Here is a 20,392-nt window from a genome sequence, read left to right on the forward strand (position 1 = left end):
ATAAATGCAATTCATCATGCAAAGCCCTGGCTTGTCTTTGTTTCCAGACTTCCAAGCATGTCTGTTATACAGTTTTAATTGCCACATCCATTGATATTTTCGCACAGAGTGTTTCCTGATGAGTGATGCAATACACAGACTTCAGTCCCTTGCCATTGTGAAATGTTGCCACAGTGGTTTTGGTTTAGTAACAAGTCTGATTTTAACACATATGATCACAGAATTTAGTCAGGCTTATGAATTTGACTTTCCTACAGTGAAATATCAAAATTTTCCTTAGCACACAGACATAAGTCATTTCTTGATGTCGCAAATATCATGGGTAACATTTTAATAATTTAACATTGTGATGCGACCTGATAGATACTGGAAGGGTCAAGTCCTGTAGGACTTGATGAAGGAAGATGGGAGAAGTCTGTTCCCTCTGGTTCGGTTTTGCCAGGCTAGAGACAACCTGAGCAAGCAGTCTGACTGCTAAGCACAGTGTTTCTTCTGCCTGATGCTGTGGCACCTTGATAGAAATGGAGTAATGTCCTCATTACTTAGTTGAATAGACTGTCCTGTGAAGCATGATGTCTAATGCTTCACTAAGTCGCTAAACAAAGGGAAAGACAAGTGTGAGTGTTTCCGTGTGGTCTCTGCTCCTAGGAGGCCCCAGAACCTGAAGTCGCCCACAGGCTCACTCTAAATAAATCATCCCCCCAGGACACAGCGGCCTCTCACCTTCAGACCCTGACTCTTCAGGTTAGGTTATGGTCATAGAATTCTACTAGCAGGTCCTTTAGTGACTCCCAAAGCAGGCTGATACTGTGTACTCTTATGAATTCTGGGTTGTCACATGGTCTGAATGGAAATTTACCTTAAAATAACACAGTATTAGTAACGTGTACGAATACAAACTAAGGGGTGGTTAGTTGTCATTGAAGTACTATAGTCACAATCTGTTGTCCACTGTGGTTACTGTAAGATGTGAAGTTTTCTAATGAGGAATTAATACCTTCAGAGATGGTCTACCATTTAAATTATCCTTATTGAAAACTATGACAGTGTAAAAGGGATCAAATATATGGTGATGGAAGGAGAACTGATTCTGGGTGGTGAGCACACAATGTGACGTACAGATGATGTATTAGAGAATTGTACACCTGAAACCTATGTAACTTGATTAACAATTGTCACCCCAATAAACTTTAATAAAAAAAAGTAAATAGGAAAAAAAAAAACTATGACAGCGAATTTGTTAATATAAAGAATATCAATTTTTTAATTGATTAGAAATATTTTGTAGGGCCTACTACCCTCTCACAAATAAATGATAAAACCCACAAGCCTAGAAGACTACAGTCAGGCTGCAGTGAGGGAGCCCGGAGCCCCAGGGAGGTGCTGGGGTTACAGCGCGGTGACAATACACTCCGCCTGCCCTCAGGACTTCAGCGGTTGGCAGGGGAAGCAAACAGCTGCGTTACCACACAGTAAGTGCCCTCAAGGAAAAAGGACATGACATAACGAGACAATAGATGAGGGGCACTTCAGCGCAGGGATGGAACATTTTCTTGAAAGAAGTGACATTTAAGCTGAGACCCGAAGGATGAGTTTGAATCATTTGGTCTGAACTATCCTGCAACATATATTTAAGTAAATATATACACTTAAGTGTGTGTGTGTGTGTGTGTGTGTGTGTGTATGTGTTCACGCGTGCACAATAAGACTCAAAAGACGGTGTTAGTCTTGGTGTGATTGAGGTACAAAATAAAGTCATTTTTGTAAATATCCATATTGATACCACCCTGAAACTCTAATCAATAAATCCTAAGACGCCCCTTCTTCTTCTAAGTTTCCTTTCTCAGATCCTCTCCAAGGATACCCACTGTCACTTATCCATCCAAACAGGTCAGGCACAGGTCCTACTGTCACAAAATCTGCTCAGTCCACGGAATCAGAACTATTGCTGCCATTTTCTCTCCTCTGTTACTCAAAACCTCCTAACCAAGGCTCTGAACCCCACAGTTCCTAACATAGTGACATAGTGAGCGTAATTGGTGAGCCCATAGTGAGCCCAAGAGGTACGTGGAGTCCTGGACAGCAACCAGGGGTACGTGAAGCTGTGACTAGAGGAAATCAAGTTTGATTAGAAATTTTTCAAAAAATGTCTGAGCTCTTAACCTAAGGAAATTATGTAGGGTGTATACAAAGATGCGTGTGCTGGGGTGTTCACTGCACAATAGGTGTGTTAGAAAATAGTTAGAACAGTCAGAATTTGTAGTCAAGGTGCCAGGTGGCGTGCTAATAAAATTATAAGCATTATCTTGCTAATTCTCACAATGCGGTATTTACTATAATGACTCTTATTTATAGATGAAGAAATGGAAACTTAAAGAGATTAATTTAGTCAAGGACATCCATCCAGCTATAAACGGCAGAGCCAGGAATCAAACCTGGGACTACCTTAAAACTTTTGTTCTGATCCTCTGCACTCTACGAAATGAATCACTGTTGTGCAATTGTTTTAAAAAAATCATATGCTTTTACACCTGAATATGATACATATATATTAAATAATACACTATTAAAACCTATATTTTGACATGGAAAGATATGTGTGATATAGTGTTAGTTTCATCTACAATGCATAGACTACAAAACAATATACACAATATGATTCCATTTCTCTAAATGAATCAATATCTGTCTTTTCTACCTATCTACGCATCTAGAAAGAATACCTACCCCACCCAGAAATGTTAATAATGACTATGGTTAAATGTTTGAACTTACATGGATTTTTTGTAATTTTTCAATTTTCCTTACCAATATTTTCTAATGAATATATGTAGCTTTCATAGTAGAAAAAATATAGAATAAAAGGAAAACTTCACATTTAATATGCAATAAAAACTCCTTGATAATAAGACTTGAGGATTGCTGACCCTCACTCCATCCCCTATATCCAGCAGAGAACTATGCTCAAAAAAGACCGAATAGTCACCATCCGCGTACAGTACATGGTCTGGAAAGTGGGCAGCTGGGGCCAGAAAGAAGTCCATGCAAACGGGACTGAGCAGAGCTGTGTGACCGTGAGTGGAGCGAATGGGACACTTAAGCACCTGCTCACTAACATCAGTGGCTTCAGATGGATTTCTTTACTTAAAATATTTATTTTTACATAATTTTAGATTTGCAGAAATGTTGCAAGGAAAGTACAAATCATTTCCAGGCACCCTTCACCCAGAGTCCCTATATGTTAAGATTTTTACTACATTTTCTTTCCACTGTATTTCAAGGAGATTCAGACACAGAGAAAAGGGGAGTCTGGTGTTCCAAATTCTCCTAATAACGTTCCCCTGTATTGGAACCCTCCTGACAGGAAACTTCGTCTTGCAAAGTCTGTAGATTCCCTTCCCCTCCTTCCCCCACCCGCTCCCTTTGCCAAGAACACTCAACAGGAAGAAGAGTTTGCTGGCAGACGCGACCAGCACACAGAGACTGTGAAGCACGCAGGATGTCACCTTAGCAGAAGGAGCATATTCTCAGGAGAAGGGGTCTCTGCCCACCTCACACTCATCAGACCCCCGGGAAGATCGCCCCCTGCAAACCAGCCCAGCCTTCCAGGGAGAGGGCAGGTAAGTCCACGTGTCTGTCCTCTCGGCACAGAGCATTGGCTCTTCCCCAGTGCGGAGACCTCAGGACACCTGTCCTGTCTGTCAGACTTCCTGGCCTAGTCTTTCAAAGACTGAGGCTGCTGCGGGCTGATGTCAGTATGGCCCAGACTACAAACTAAGGGCCTAGGCAGCAAGAATCATTCCAAGGCTAAGAGTTCTCAATGTGAGGGAGAGGATTTATTTCAATAGATGGGGTTTAGGAGGCCACAAATGGGGCCAGGGCTGAGGCCTAGAGCTAAGGGCTGGGTGAAGAAGAGGCAGCACGTCAAGTTCAAAGGCTCCCAACCAGCACAAGATCCTACCCATCCTCTGGGCCAGCGCCAAGCCCTCTCCTTGTAGCTGCCAATGGCATGGCTACCTTCCCCCACGGCTGCTCTGAGAAGGAAGTGGGCATGTACCCCGGTGGGAAGCAGCCGTGCCCCAGACACTGATGGCGGTGCTGCGCTCTCGTCCCCACAGGCTTCCCCATCTCCTTCATCATGAACTGGCACATGATAACTTCTGGGCTCATCGTAGTGGTGCTGAAAATTGTCGGAACAACCTTGTTTCTGCTTTACTGTGAGTATTTGAGCAACCTCTTGCCCCAACCCCATATCGTCTTGTTCTTGAACCCTTTTCTCAGAATGGGAGGTTAAATGTATAGGTTAAGTGCCCAAGTCTTTCCACCTGAGGGCAATTGACAATGCCCCTCTCGCTCCCCAATGCACACAAAATGGGCCAGGTCCCTTGGTCTACCTTGGAGTGTGTGCTTAGAACCCCACACAAAGCTTTTGGCCTAGAAGATTAGCTGGGTGATCTGAGCTGAAATACTCAGCAGTGCTTGTTGTTGGTGCTAAAATGTGAAAATACAGCTCCAGTTCATCCTAATGGTAAGCTGTAGTAAGAGCTGCATTATAAAATGATGGGATTTTACAGAGGGAGAGATTCCCCTCTGTGAACATAGAAACATACTCATCCAAATGCTCAGAAAGTAAAAAAGGTCTCTATCAAAGGAGTTTACTGCAATTGCAGCAGGTAGAATCTTCTCCAGCCCCAGAAGCCAGTAGGGAAAATAAATGAGGAAGGAAATGTGATTAGGAGGCAGCGGTTGGGTAAGAGGTATCTTCCTTGTGACCCAATCCGAAGGGGCAATTCCTATCATGTAAAAGAGCAGGAAGAAAATATGAATATGTGAATATATGCACACAAAACATCCACTCTTCGCCGACCTGAGTCAGCGAGTTCAATATTTCCCATTAGTAATCATGGTGACCTAGCAGCCCTGTGGGCGTGTGTGTTCTATTCATCCTGTGGTTAGAGATGAGCGAACAGCTGACTTTCTTTGCAGTCCCACAGATTTTTGGCACAAACAATGACAGCTTCAGTCCCACAGGGAGCTACGGAACAGGTAACGTGTGTGACAATATGTGCTCTCCACCCTCCAGGTTCTTATGTGCTGAATTCTGAAAGCCTTTTCTCAAGGGCTTCTTTCCCAAGACATTTTGGCTGGAAGGATCCATAAATTAGGACCTGCTAATTTATAAGATATATAAGTTCTGGGGATCTGATGTACAGCATGGTTACTATAGAGTTAACAATACAGATTATACACTTGAAAGTTGCTAAGAGAGTAGATCGTAAATGTTCTCACACCACAAAAACAGTGGTAACTATGTGAGGTGATGGAGGCGTTAACTCATCTTATTGTGGTAGTAAATCTTTATATATATATATATATATATATATATATATGTATATGTATATGTATATGTATATGTATATGTATATGTATATGTATACATATATATCCAATCATCACATTGTACATTGTAAACTTATACATTGTTATACGTCAATTATACCTCAATAAAGCTGGAAAAAATAAAGTAAATGTAGCACAGCCAGAAAAAAAAAGAAATCTTCTAATTAGTTCCCTTTCTCTTATAGACGGGAAACCAAGACTAGACTGAGTAAAATTTCTGATCCTAGTCTTCCTCGTGGGTATGAGGATGATTTGTACGGAATCAGTGTAACGTGATGTGAAAGTCCTTTATAACCTCTGACACGCTGTACACCTAAAGGAATTATTATAAAGAAGTCCATTCCGAGAAACAAAAACTCATAGACACAGACAATAGTTTAGTGGTTACCAGAGGGTAAGGGGGGTGGGGGTGAGAGATGAGGGTAAAGGGGATCAAACATATGGTGATAGAAGGAGAACTGACTCTGGGTGGTGAACACACAATGGGATTTATAGATGATGTAATACAGAATTGTACACCTGAGATCTACGTAATTTTACTCACAATTGTCACCCCAATAAATTTAAAAAAGAAATAAAATAAAAGAAGTCCATTCCCACACAAAACAAAGACTGTCCACCTTTCTGCAACACCTTTCTGTGTGTCACACACTATGCCAGACCAACCGTACAAGCAGAATAAAAACGGGAAATATTAGTCAACCATCACCCAGAAAGCACAGGCGTGATGCCAGAGCTATGGGGGTACAGAGAAGAGTGAGGCATGGATCTCCCTACTAAAACCACCTCCTCGTCAATCTTTTCCAAGGATCTCCCTCTCACTTCCTCTTAAGACACCTATTACTATGTACATCTTTAGGAGAAGGATAATTTCTTATTCATCTTTATATCAACCGAGGTACGCGGCACACCGAGCTCTATGGAGAAAATGCTCATGAAATATTTATGGAGTTCAGTTCAGTTATAATCCCAACACAGTTTTTGATAAAAACCAGGTTATTGCACATCACAAAGAACCTTTGAACTGCAAACTGAAATGAAAAGGGAATACTAACTTGTATGTCTTATGAATGTCACTGTAAGTAGCTAATCTGGTGTGTGGTACACTAAAATGGTCTTTAACCACGGTGCACAAATAATTGAGCCATTGAGGATGAGTCTGACTGCTTCTGACACCAGAGCAGCTGCCTGCTCAGACAGCCAGGGCTCCCAGGGAAAGTGAGGGCTCTCGGAGGCCTATCAATCCCCCAATTTATAAAGAAATATTTGGCTCTCCTCCGCCCATAGGAAATCTCTGGGAGGTTCATTCGCCTCCTTGTCTGCCAATAGTCCCTGGTCCTGACACTTGTTCCAGTTAGTCACAATCCTTAGAGCTGATAGGTGCTGGTAAGAAAAGCCTGCCAGGAGCATGAGTTCTCATATGGGGTCTGAGACGCCAGAACTGGGAGGGCAGCAAAGATGCTGTGTGGAGCCTGGAGGGGAAGTGCCCCACATAGCTCTTTGGGGACAATACTGTCAGAGGTGTTTATGGGAAAGGAGTGAGGTTTCCCTTCAGGTACTAAATCATCCATCCCTCGTCCTTTCTCCTGTTCTTTTTCTCAACATTTCACTCCTATCGCCACACCGAGAAAACAAAACAAAAAACTAGAACTAGAACTTGGGCTGTGGGGCATGACCAATCATGGTAATAGTTAGATGGGCGACTCAAAGAAAGAAAATATCTGAAAAACTCTAGCACAGAGCGGCCAAAAGCGGCCTTCGTCACCTCCACTGTTCAGAGACAAATAGTCATAGGGACTGAACAGCTTCTCTGATGTTTGTGTGTTATATTCACCACACGCCTACCTCCCGGTTTTCTTTTCATTTCAGTCCCACAGATTTTCGGGAGAGATAATATCAGCTTCAGTCCCACAGAGAGCTCTGGAACAGGTAAGGTGCATGGTTATCACCTCCTCTCCAATCCCAGGTTCTTATACACCGATTTCTTAAAGGCTTTTCCCATTGTCCCCTTTCTTATGGAACTTTTTTGCTGAAAGGAACCATATAGACCTTAGAATTCATTCCCTTCATGTTATAGACGGGAAACAGACTACACGGGGTGAAATTTCTTCCTGGATTGAGGATGACTTGTATCGCTACAACTGTTATAAAGAAACCCATGACCCATTAGCTTACGTCTCAGGTCCAGGGTTCACATTCACAACCACCAATCTTACACTCTTTTCTTGGATTTCCTTAGTCTGCCCCAGAAGCTGGGATTTTCATCAAGGAAGATGTTTCTTCTTGTCCACCTTTGAAATGTCCTGGAACAAAAGCAAGGACAATTGTGAAAGAGAAGAATCTACTTTGGCCATTGTCAACACGCCCGAGAAATTGGTGAGAGCATTAGAAGGGTACAGTGAAGCCGTCCATCCTACATCAGCCTCAGTGGGTGGAGACGGCGGGGCAGCTGGATTGGTGGAACGGGGGCGAGGTGGGGGTGAGGGGTGGAGAGGTGGCTGGCTGAGCGCCCAAGCTCTTTGTTCTGAATCTGAAAATGGGAGACTCTTCTCCCTAGCAGTGGGTACGGTATGTTCCTCAGGTCCACATGAGTTAGTGAAATCCACACTCTGTGGTTTCTCCCACGAGGCACAGTGGTAGACCAGCAGCCTAGGGATGGGCCAGGACATTTAAAGTGCAGGGACTGACCAATTGAGCTGATGTTTAAGAGTTGTCTAAGAACTACTCACATAGACGTGAGCTGGTAAAGTATCATCCTAGTCTGCCTTGTAAATAAGGAAGACACAAATTAACAAAATGAGTAATGTAAAAAATGAAGGATCTGGTCATGGAATTAGGATTGCAGTGTACAGTTATGAGAATAAAAATCACTAACACTATGCAAATAGCTTCATTTTATTACCTCCTATTATACTCATAACAATTCTGAGGAGGTCATTATCCATAATTTTTTATGTGCAAGGAAACAAGGGCACAGTAAAGTACTCTGACCAAAGTCATATGCCTACTAAGTGACAGCACATGGAATTGAACTGAGATCTCTCTAACTCCAAAAGCCACACGCTAATCAATTTTAGACAATAATTTATTTGGGTTAATAGTTGCTTTTTCTTCAAATCCTAAGCATTTGCGGAGTGCTAGACATTATGCTACATACAGTCATCTGGTCTCTCCCCTCTACCCCTTCACCCCTCTTCTAAAAAGTCCTCCCGTGATTGAGAAGAATTTGTAAGAGGATCTTCTGTGAATCTTGGTAATAAATGTCCAACAAAACGCAGGGATTGGGGTGCTACAGATCCTCTAAGGCCCAATGGGAAGGAAAAATACTTTAAGGTAGGAAACCAGGAGCAAGACACTGGGGAGAAAAGAAAAAGAAGAAGAGGGGAATGGGACAGGAAGTTGACAGCCTTTTTCCTCTACTCAGCCCTTAAGTTCCGGTGCATCTCCAGTGCTATCCTTGGTGTTCTCCACGTCCCATACCCCAGGTTAACCCCAGAAAAAGCTCATCACACCAGTGGTTTGCCGATGACTCTCAGATCTGTATCCCCAGCTCAGCCTCTCCAGCGAGGCTTCTCTAGACCAGACCGTATAGCAAATTCCCTTTTGATGTTTCAAGAGCATCACAAACTCAACATATTCAAACTGAGGCCATTATACTTAGCCCCACTGCTCCTCCACTTGTATTCCAAATACTGGTGAGTAATCACGTCACCCAAGATCAAGTGCTGACAGTGTTCTGGAGCTTTACCTTTTCTCTTCTCTCCTAAAGTAGTTGCTAACCAAATCCTTTCCTAGCTATCCCCACAGCCAATAGTTCGGCTTTCACCTGGATTTCTTCAGAATTCTTCTAACTCTTCTCTTTCTCTCTAGTTTTGCCCCCTCTTTCATATCCTCCATAAAACTGATTATGATAATCTCTAAGGCTCTAAACTGTCCACGCCATTTTCTAAATTAAAGTCGGTTCAAGTCCAGTTTCCCGAACATGACCTATAGTTCAGCCTCTTAGGTTTTGTCTCCCAACCCACCTCCCTTCCACCTCTGCAACATCCATCTGGAACACCTCGTAGTTCCTACAATCCTCCAGACTACTCTGCAGGCTGCCTGACAGCTGATGCTCCTCTCCCAGGAAGTCCAAACCTGACCCACACCCTTGCCTAGCATTTGCCTGACAAACAGCTATCTCCCAAAATTCATCTCGAGTATCGCCTCATCTGTAGTCTCTCTGGAAAATCTCAAATCCGTGTAGAATTGATCACTCTCTTCTTTCTGCCTGTGCCAGATCTAGCACATACGTCCCTGCACTACACCTGGGACATCTTACTATGCTGGCTAACTCGTCTGTCTTCTCTTACTAGACCTATGGAACTTTAAGGTGTTGGGATGACTGATGTTTTAGAAATGGTGGTGAAATCTATGCATCTCTTCCCAGAAGCATTACATAAGCACAATATTTTGAATAAAATTCTAACAGCTTCAGAGATCCTCTTATTTATAAAAATGGGCCCTCTGGGTTTGGCCCTCTGGCTGTAGCTTGCAAATCCCTGTTTTACATAATAATTTATTTAGGAGAAATGGTTTGATTCTATATCCCCAGCCTTGCACAACGCCTGGCATGTAAGAGACAATCAAATGTTTGTTAAATGACTACATTTGGTAATTAGATTTTTAAAAAATAATGAAATTAGATATTTTAGGGAAGGAGAACATTGGAAAAGGAGGAGTAAAGACAAAACCATGGGGATAGAGAAAATATCCAAGTGGACTCAGATACCCACTGATTTCGGGAGGTGGGTGAAAAGCCCAGAAGAGCCCAGGAACCCCCAGACTTCTGGCTGGAGTGATTTGTGGTTCACTAAGATGTCTTGAATTAGTGTCAAGTTAGCAAATACTCAGTAAACACTGATTCTCCTTGCGGGACCATCTGCTTTAGCAATCTGCTTTTATATCTCCCTGTTTTCTCTCGCCAAGTACTCGAGGAATTCACTTACCAAACCCCATTTGGAATGTAAAATTTCTGGCAAGGGAAACACTCCTATCAGAGGGAATAAAAGTAAAAAGGCATATTGCAATTACCCTCTGTTAGACAGCATGGTATCCTTCCCTCCCTTCAAAGTGTGGTCCCTGAAGAGCAGTGTCAGCATCACCTGGGGATTTGTTGGGAATGTAAATTCTTGGTCCCCTCCAGCAGACCGACTGAACCAGAGGCTCACAGTCTGCGTTTCAACAAGATCTCCAGGTGATTTTGATGCTCTGTGTAGACTGAGAATGACTTCTCTGGGGGTTATGGTGGGTGAGAGCCAGCGAGAGCCAGCCCGAGGCCCCCACCTGCCTTCCTTGTTCCCAGAATCAGATATAATCATGGGCCCACTGGCACAGAACTTTCTATTGAACTGTTTTATTTATTTACTAAATTTGGGGAGGGGTAACATGGTTAATAAAATTATATAGGATTCAAGAGTACAATTCCATTTTCAATGGCAAGTATGTGAACATCCCACATTTTTCTAGGGAACTTTGTTTGCCCCGAGGAGGAGACCTGAGACTCAATGGATTTGTCCTGGAATAGCACAAAGGCTGAAACCTGGCTCTCTGTCCTCCTATTCCTCTCCTTTCTTCCAACCCATCTATTCCCAGAGACACATTTTTGGTAAATCTTGTATTATGGAACATACCAAACATTGCTAAGTAGAGAGAAGCGTATAAAACAAATTAATTTATTCAGATCAGGATCCAAACAAATCCATCTGCATATCATTCGTTTGATACATCTCATTAAGTCTCTTTTAACCCATAGATCACATTTTATTACCAAAGTTCCCCAGATGTGGCTTCTTTGTCTAAAGAAAGGTTATGATAAGCAACGTATCTGTAACTTAAAGCTTTGAATTTTAACTCCCAAGAGCTGTCTCCTATGTATAATTCTATGGACATAGCAATGGTGAAGAACATGACATCGCCGGTGTATGTATGAAAAGGTTGAGTCAGACAGAAAGCAAGTCGGCTCCCCAGCCTGGAACCGGGCTTCCCACAGAGGAGAAGAAATTAATATTCAGTGTCTCCTAAACGCCAGGCATCTGCTAGGCACTCTACACGTATCATTGCCTGCAGTGTTCACAGTGATGCTACGGAAAAAGCTTTTCTTGATTCTCATTTAACAGATAGTTGCATCCAGGATTTCAGACTTAGAAACGTGTCAAATGTCACCATGCCAGGAAGTGATAGAGCCACAATTTGATCCCACATCCACTCAACTCCAAAACATGACCGTTCCGCAAAACCACTCCTTCTAGGCAAACCAAAGGGACTGAATAATAGAAAAAGGTAGAAGGCCAACAAAGTTTTCCCTGAAGCCAGCTGGTGCCTAGGAAAGGAAAAGATGTCTCTTCCATCCTGCTCTCGGTCGTCCTGCTGTTAACATAGTACCCTCCGTACTAAAACGTTATTTCTAGGAGAAAATGGGGCAGATGACCCAAGAGATGTTTCTGACCAAACACAGACTGAGTTAGCCCAAGACTGTCAGTCCATAAAAGCTCACAGGACTGTTGACAGGAAAGGATCAATTTAGAGCTGGATTTGGGGCTGGAGAGGGGGCCTGGAATCAGGAAAAGGCTGGGCTGAAATGATAGGCCTTAACCATGCCATCTTTTCCCATTTAGTGTTACCAACCACCATCAGTATTTCAACTGTGTGACCATAGGCCTCACAAAGACATTCGATGCTGCGTTATGTGACACCGAGTACCGTTGGATCTGTGAAAAGCGTGCCAAATGACCATGGCTCTCTGACAAGAACAACGGACACACTATGGGCAGCAAAAGAGGACATTGACAATTGGGACCAATTCAAGAAATAGCGAACACCAAACTACTGTGCCAGCCTTCCGCAGGTTACTAGCAGGGCTCCCTAAGCATCCTTGGGTTAATGCATCAGCCCCCCCCGCCCCAAACACACTTGCCTGTGCAGGTGTATTGTACAACTTGCATGTACAACTGAGACAAACTCCCGCTTTGAGCCACCACTTCCCCAAGACCCCATTTCCCGTGAGAGTCACACCTGTGATTCTTTTTGGATCCGCACAGGTCACCTAGTCAATGATCCTTTCATCCATCTGTCTACTAGGAGGGGTCCTTGCCTGTTTGGGGAAATAAGCTTCTGTAATCTGCTTTGGGGGACTGGAGACTAGCCATGTCCAGAGGCCGGTGCAGTTTTATGGAGATAACTCAGTTGGAAAGAGTCGTGTCTGTTTCTATAGAACCGAGCATTTCTGACTGGTGACAAGGTTTAGCCTGTTGCGAGGGTCTGTTTTATCCTCAGAGCGCATGACCGGACTAGCAGGGAGAATCTGCAGACTGAGCAGTTGTGAACACTATTTAGAGCAAGCAAGAGTAGAAAAGGGATAAACTCAATTTCTGTGACCTCCCTCTTTTCCCAGGAGGCCCCTGTCCACATGCCCCCAGCCCCTGCCGGCCCGGGTGGGACAGCCCAGGCCTCCTCAGTCTGAACAGAGGCCAGGCTTGGGAAGGGCTCTAGAGCTGAGCCTGGAGCAGAAAGAGCGTTGTTCATGAGACTAAAGAGGAGTCTGGGCAGGCCAGGAATCTGCTAGGAAACCCCTTTGAAGACCACCCGATAACCAAAAAGATCAAGCAAAGTGAATCTCGGTTCTTCAGCAAATCCCTAAAGAGAGTCTCAAGCTAAAAATGTTCTTGGTCTTAGCCTGAATCACCATTTTAACAGATTCTGATTACCTGATCGTGTTTGCTGAGTATGTTTCAAGAATCTGGGATAGCCTCTTGGGCCCCAGTGGTCACAACAAATTCCTGTCTTTAGTTCTGGAGATCCTGCTACCAGGGATAGGCTACTGACCCAAGGACGCCACCACCTTGCACGGGTTGGCATCACACCGACCCCAGACTAGGCCAGCAGACCAAGAAGTAGAACACAGAGAAGGATGCTCAAGGACACGTGGGCCTGGAGGCAAGGAGTGGGCATGTCGTAGAAAGGGGGCACCAGGGACAAGGGGAAATCACGTGGGAGGAAACAGTTCATTTGGCCAGACTGGAAGAAAGGCAAGAAAGAGGCAGAAAGGCAAGAAAGAGGCCTGTCTCTGTGCCAAGTTGTGGGGTGTCCGGTCTGTTCTCTGTACTCACAAGACAACATCAGCTATAGACTCTCCTCAGTGCGCAGAAAAAGAGATGCTGTGTGTTTTCAGTAACAAGAATTAAACCATAGGAGAAACTACAAAACTAATGGAAATTATAGTCAGCTAAGTAAACGGCTTACATTACATGTCTAGTTACAATGGGCCACCATGATTGTATATAGCATTAGATGGATGTCAAATTAAATTGTCAGGTGTTTTAAAATTACACCGTTAAGCTCTGTCCCTATATTGCTAGGCTGCATACTTGTTGGTTAATTAGCATGGCACTTAGTTATAATTTTTAAAAATGAGACAATACATTAGGTGTGAGAACTTGCCTGAAGGACGGCGCCAGAAATTATCCATGTTTGGGATGGAATGGATGTCAGAATTATATTAGTTGTTCGTGGAGATACAAGTTCTCTGATGGGGTTAGCAAAACTCAAGCGCTGCAATTGTGGAGGGAAAGGGCTGAGTCTATGACAAAGAAAAGAATAAACAGAATTCTAACCAAAGGTAAGCCCCAGAATTCAGGCAACAAAAGGAAACCACAACCCTCCTGTTGAGAAGGGAGAGCTGTGGTTGCCACACTTCCTCATTTATGACAGAATTAGACTTCTGTGCTCAGGAAATGTGGACATCTAGTGATTTCCCTAGTAGACAGACCACTCAAATGTTCCAAGAGACAGAGGTCCTTCTGTGCAAGTTCTAAAAGATGCCCACTGAGCGTAGGAATGGAAGTACGTAGGAAATACACAGACTTTCGTTCAAACAGGGGAAGGAGGGCTGCTGGCTCCCTAGAAGGGTAGGTAAATGTGACCTCACCGGGGAGCAGTGGTGTGGTTTTATAAAAAGCAATGGAAATCTAATGAATGATTGGATTAGAGTAGTGACTTTGCTTCCAACATGCTATGTGAATCTGTACAGATTTCTTTGCCTTTCTGTGCCCTTTCTGTGCCTTAATTCCTTTCTCATAAAATGGGGCAGTAACATCCCTGCTGAGAAAATTCTTGTATATATTGAACAAGGTCCTCACTACGCATCTCTATGGCAGTAAACAGTAGGGGAAGTACTTTGTGGAAGATTCGAAAGCGTGACCTTTATCTAAGAAGTAGCCCTTCAATTTGCCTTTTCACTCTCTTAATCGTATCCTGTGAGGCACACAAGGTTTTCATTTTGATAAAGTCAAAGTTATTTTTCTTTTTGTTACCTGTGCTTGTGGTGTCATATCCATTAAATCATTGCCAAATCCAACGTCATGAAGCTTTTCCTCTATGTATTCTTCTAAGAATTTTATAGTTTCAGCTCTTATGTCTAGATCTTTAATCCATTTTGAGTTAATTTTTGTATATGGTGTAAGATAAAGACCCAAATTCATTCTTTCGTATGTGGCTACCCAGTTTCTCCGGGTGCTGGGTTTTTAAACACTTAGGGTTGAAAACAATGTTCTATCTAATTTTTTTCCTTCTTTAATTATAAGTATGTATCTAGGTTATAGAAGCAATAGACTCTAACAGTCAAAGCAAATTACAACATGTAATGTTACACTTTTTGAAACATAACTTAATCTTATATTTCTGGATTGAAGTTAGGCATTGTGGTAGATTGTATTGTTCCCTAATTCACTGCCCCTCTCGGCAGGAGAATCCTTTCCTATCATGGGGACAGCCTTGACCTTGACACTTGCTTTGGCCAATGAACTCTGACCACAATGTACCATACTCTTTCCCCAGCATCCCCGTTAGCCAGGACTAAATGAAAACAACAAGGAGCGGAGAGACAACTGACCCATAGTAGACAAATAGTGGGAGTGGAATAAACGTTTGCTGCTGTGACCAGCAAAGACGTTTGAGGTTGTTGGTTATCATAACATAACCTAGACTAGCCTAACTGACACAAGAATGAGCGACAAGTAGTTCAGATCAAGATGCAATTAGCATCGCACAGTTTAGCAGTGTAGGTTAGGTATTCAGCCTAGTGGTTAGAGGATGAACGCTAAAGCCAGACTGCTTGGGTTTGGATCCTGGGACCTTAAACATACCAACAATGTGACTTGGGCAAGTCACTGCCTGTCTCTGTGCCACAGCAATATTCTCCCTAAGCTCTCAGCTTTTACGGTGAGCATTACAAATATTTCCCGAAATATTTTTATTTAACAGAAGGCTCCACTTACCAAACATCTTTTCGTGTAGAGACATATATGTATGTAAATAAGCAAGTATTCCTGTAAAAGAGAGGAAATAGATTCATAAATACATAAACAAATAAAAAGGTAAGAGGTGGAATTACTATATCCCTAAGACACGAAAGAAATGCAATGATTTTTTATAGACAATACATGCACATGGTTACACAAATAATAAAAAATACGAAAAGGCATACAGTGAACAGTCTTGCTCTTTTATGCATTCTATCTGCCCGTGCCCCGACCATAATCCTATGGGTAGACACCGATCAGTTTCTTAAGATGTTGCCCACAGCAAATACAAGCAAATATAAATATGCAGCAGGTCATCAAAAACATTATTTTGTTCAATGTCATTTTGTTACAATGTTGCCATAGGAACTTAACTCTTGTTTATACCAATTAGTTTATGGTCAAATTGGTTTTATCACACATCGTTTCCCACAGTTCCCAGAACCTATTCATTTCCACTCCTTCCTTACACAAAAGATCAAATACTCAATTCAATGTGCTTTGCTTTCCTCACGGAACAATAATAGGGCTTGAAGATCATTTCTAATCATTGAAGAAAGATCTTCTTTATTCTTTTTACAGCTGCATATTTCATTGCACAGATAAAAAACAATTCATTTAACCAGTCACCTAATGATATCCCACTCAGCTATCAATACTTTGCTATTACAAAAATTCTGCAGTGGATAAAATTGTGCTTATGACATACGCAATGGAAAAGTGACTGGGAACAGAGTGGGGCAAATTAGGGGGAAGGGCAACGTTGGGAAATAACCGGAAACGAGGCATGAGGACAGTTCTGTGCAAAGCTGGATAATAGCACGGTAAACTCGGGGTTTGTGAGGGGGGACAGGAAAAGGAAAACTGAGAAATGCACTGGAGAACCACAGCCACCCAAAGGGAGCTACAAAGAGGATTCGGGGGAGAAAGTGGGCAGGAGTGGATGAACAAATGAAGGGGGCAGGAAGCAGAGGGGGGCTATCATGGGCCTTGAAAGGATTGAAGAATGTGAGAAAGGCAAGGAGAGGCACCAGGGGCTCGTTCCTTGTGAAATCTAGACCACAAAAGGGAGATAACACTGCTTCTGATCTCAAGGAGTAGGGGCCGTTCCAAGTAGAGGGAAATATTCCCCTCCTGGTCACAGGTTCCATGACGTGACTAGAAAGGTTCATGTTCTAATGTTCCCTCCACATGGTCACTGCTAATTTTTTTTTAAGAATATACACAATAATATATGAAGAAAATTGAATTTGGCCAAGATGAGGCTGATCACCCAGACCATCCCATAGGCAAGACGGCCCCTGCCCAGCGCATAGCACCCACACCTCTCGATGCACAGGTCCCCCGGCTCCCACTCTGCTCTGACCAGCCCCCAGTCTGCCTCCCCGGCTATAATGTGCCCCTTGGTAGCACTGCCCCCCTTACATCTGCAATGCCCCGAACGACCTGGCCCACCAGGTATTCTGTCCTTGTGAGGCCGGCTCCAGTATCACAGCCCACAGAAGAGTGTTCCCGCCCAATCCTACTCAGAGCTGGCTATGTGGTTACTCTGTATCCTCATGACCCAGGGACCATCTGCACCACGTTCATTTTCCAGCCTTTCCTTTACCTCTGTTGTCAGTGGTATCACTGGTGGGAGTGGGTGTGGGGAACTCTCTGAGGACTTTCTGAAAGACCATGAGGGCAAGGACTGAGTCTCTTCCTGTCTACTGGTCAGCTGGTTCCCTGAGTGAATGGCTGCTTTCTTCCTCCTCATTCTTGACAGGAAAGATCTGCCTTGCTTTTCTCCCCAGTAAATGTGTGTTTCCCTAGGAGGCCGACTAACCAGTACCTGGGCTTAGTCAATGAGGCCTCCTCTCGCCCAGATCCTAATAATAATGACCAGACACAGAAAAGAGGGGTTTAGAGGAGCCTGGAGGAGCCTCCACCCTCAGCCTCACCTGCCCACATCAACCTCATGACGGGACTGGCAGGCAAGAGGCTAAAAGTCCGATTTCAACATCTCCTGCTTTCATCTCCACAAGAGCTCAAAACCCTATATCTAGCAGGGAAGCAAGGCCACCAAATGTGAGTTGTGGGTCCATCCCAAGCCCCCCATGTAAGCAGCCATGGTCTCGGTCTAACAGAAAGTGGGGCGAGGTCCCCCAGAGCCAGTGTTCCTTCTACAACCAGGTTTTCTTTTTCCCCCAAAAAAAGCGTGTGAAAAACTAAAGACTCAGCTGTCACGAACATAAAATAGCCCCAAGGAATGAGCCCTCCCGGATCTCTGGGATCGGCGTTCATTTCCTCAGCTCTCTGCTCCAACGCCCAAGCTCAGGGAGCCTGTCCTCACCCTCCTCTAAAAGAGCATGACCACCCTTTACTCCCTGTCACCTCAGCAAGACCTATTTATCGTCTCAGCTGTCCTCACCTAAAATTATATGCTTACTTTTTGTTTCCTTTCTGTCGCCCACTCTACAATGTAAGCTCCACGAAATCAGAAACTTTGTCCTGCTTGTTCACTGTTTCTGATACTTGATGAATATTTTTGCATCAATGAATCAATCAACTAAGGAACGAATCTATAAACAAAGCGTATCTAGTCCTAGCTGTGGTCAATTTTGAAGCAAATTCTGCTCTCTCTCTTTTCAGTCTTCACTGAAACACTGCCCTGGCAATGTGTAGTTCTCTCTCTGGAGAGAACTTATTAACCCCTTTTTAGGGATGAAACAACTGACGTTCAGAGGGTTTAAATTTCCCCCAGACACACAGCTAATTAATAGCGAGGCTGGATTTTGAAACTAGATCTGATTCTATACCTTCATTTCACTCCCTAACATCTACTACCCCCATTACAAATGAAGCTCTTCTCCTGTCTAATAAACTTAAAAGCATTTTGAGTGGCAGAGCTTTGGGCCTCGATGCCGGAAGGCAGGATGTAGCTTAGGTGAAATGATAATCTGAAATACCTATAGCCATTACAGATCGCTATAGATATGATAGCTATCTGTAAGTAATCTAAATGCCTAAGACACACATTTTGGTCTCCCCCCATCAAACACAATGCCATATCAAAGTGTTGGCTGGAGTTCCAGGGTCATAAACCATTCATTCCATCTCCAAATAAAGAAGGAATGCAATGAAGTGGGAACTACTTGATGCAGGAATGGGTGGATTACGGAAGTCTCTTTGACGTCTTCCCAGCCACTCAAGTCCACCAGCCACCAGTGCTGTGGGAAGGAAGGAGAGGGTGGCGATGGCAAAAGAACATAACTGGAGACGCTGAGACTTTTGTGCAGCACTATTATTATCAGGACGATGTAAAGTGTCGTGTGCGGACCAGTGCTTCAGCTCGGCCTCCAGCCAGCGTGGGGAGCCCAGGAAAGGTGGCAGCTGCACAGGTGGATCCAGGAGGTAGGCAATGCCTTTGGAAAGAAAGAGGCAGCTGAGAAGATCTGAGGAGAAGCAGGAGGTTTGAAATATAAATAACAGATTCCGTGAAAAGTAATAAGACTGAACATACAAAGCAACTAGCACACATTGGTCTAGAGGGATGGCAGAGATAGAAGGGATTTTGGAAACTATCATTGCAGATGTTTTTAATTGTAGCAAAACAGAAAGCCCATCTCAAACTGTCTCACACACTGAAAGGAACTTAGTAGATGATAACTAAAAATATCCAGAGAGACCTAAATTCTGGCACGGTTTTATCATGATTTCAGCTACCTTTGTGGGCCATCCTCTTGTTTTGACCCCTTTTATGGGTGCACTTCATCCTTAGACCACATCCCTGATGGTGGCAAAATGACAGCAGCAGTCCTGCCATCCCATTCACATCCCATTCACATGCCACGTTGCCCAGAACAATGTCTCAACAAAGCCCATTACAGTGTCATCTCAACAAGGAACACAAATAGAGTGATGGCTGTGTAATAAGCCAAATTGTGTCGCATACCCACCCCTGAACCAGGGATTTCAGCGATAAGCTTAGGTCAAGCAGGCCACACCCCTAGAGGATGATTGTGACATAACAGAGGAAGGGTAGAGTGGATGCTGGGAAGGCAATCACAGTGTCCACGATGGAGAGCACCAGGTCTAACTCTTTCGGTGTATAGATAAAACATATTTAAAACCCAACACTCAATGATTTTCCAAATTTATATCATTTGTCAGTTCTAGGCTAAGAATCGAACCACAGCCCACTGAATATCAATCCTCTTCATATTTCCAAAAAAGAAGTGAGCTGGGGAAGAGAAGGTGTGATGTCAGAAGTATGTAAATAATAGGCAAGCATGTGTAATAAACATGGTGAGATGAGAATAATTTACCCAGGGAACCAACAGAAATGAAGATACATACTCAGATTTCTGAACGATCTCTCCAGGAAGCTGGAGTGGGTCTGAGACGAATAAATAAACAGAAAAAATTAAGGATCAATAGACGCCAAATATGTAACAGACACATATGAGTGTAGAAGGGATCTTTGAAATAATCTATAAATTAAGTTATAGATCCAGGAAAGGTGGTCCCTCTCTTCCTGAGCTGAAGGTCAGAACGTGATTGAATCAGAAGGCTAGAGACACGATGAGAACCAGAGGGCACAGGATAAACATCCACCTGACCAAACAGGGCAAGCCTTCCTGTCCCCATGATTGCTCTGTTCTCCACTTACCATA

The 20,392-nt window shown here is 43.5% G+C and overlaps 1 protein-coding gene across 1 annotated transcript; it reads left to right on the top strand.

The window, feature by feature from the left end:
* Positions 1 to 3,436: 3,436 nt before the first annotated feature.
* On the top strand, positions 3,437 to 15,919 carry CLEC5A (C-type lectin domain containing 5A). The gene is made up of 8 exons (XM_074316030.1): positions 3,437 to 3,620; positions 4,119 to 4,217; positions 4,987 to 5,046; positions 7,270 to 7,329; positions 7,640 to 7,873; positions 8,825 to 9,095; positions 10,849 to 10,881; positions 12,057 to 15,919. The coding sequence occupies exons 2-8, from the start codon at positions 4,139 to 4,141 to the stop codon at positions 12,169 to 12,171; spliced, it is 852 nt and encodes a 283-aa protein (XP_074172131.1). The 5' UTR covers positions 3,437 to 3,620; positions 4,119 to 4,138; the 3' UTR covers positions 12,172 to 15,919.
* The last annotated feature ends 4,473 nt before the right edge of the window (positions 15,920 to 20,392 follow it).

Source organism: Rhinolophus sinicus, linkage group LG11 (assembly GCF_036562045.2).
Source record: "Rhinolophus sinicus isolate RSC01 linkage group LG11, ASM3656204v1, whole genome shotgun sequence".
In the NCBI taxonomy this organism is placed as follows: Eukaryota; Metazoa; Chordata; class Mammalia; order Chiroptera; family Rhinolophidae; genus Rhinolophus; species Rhinolophus sinicus.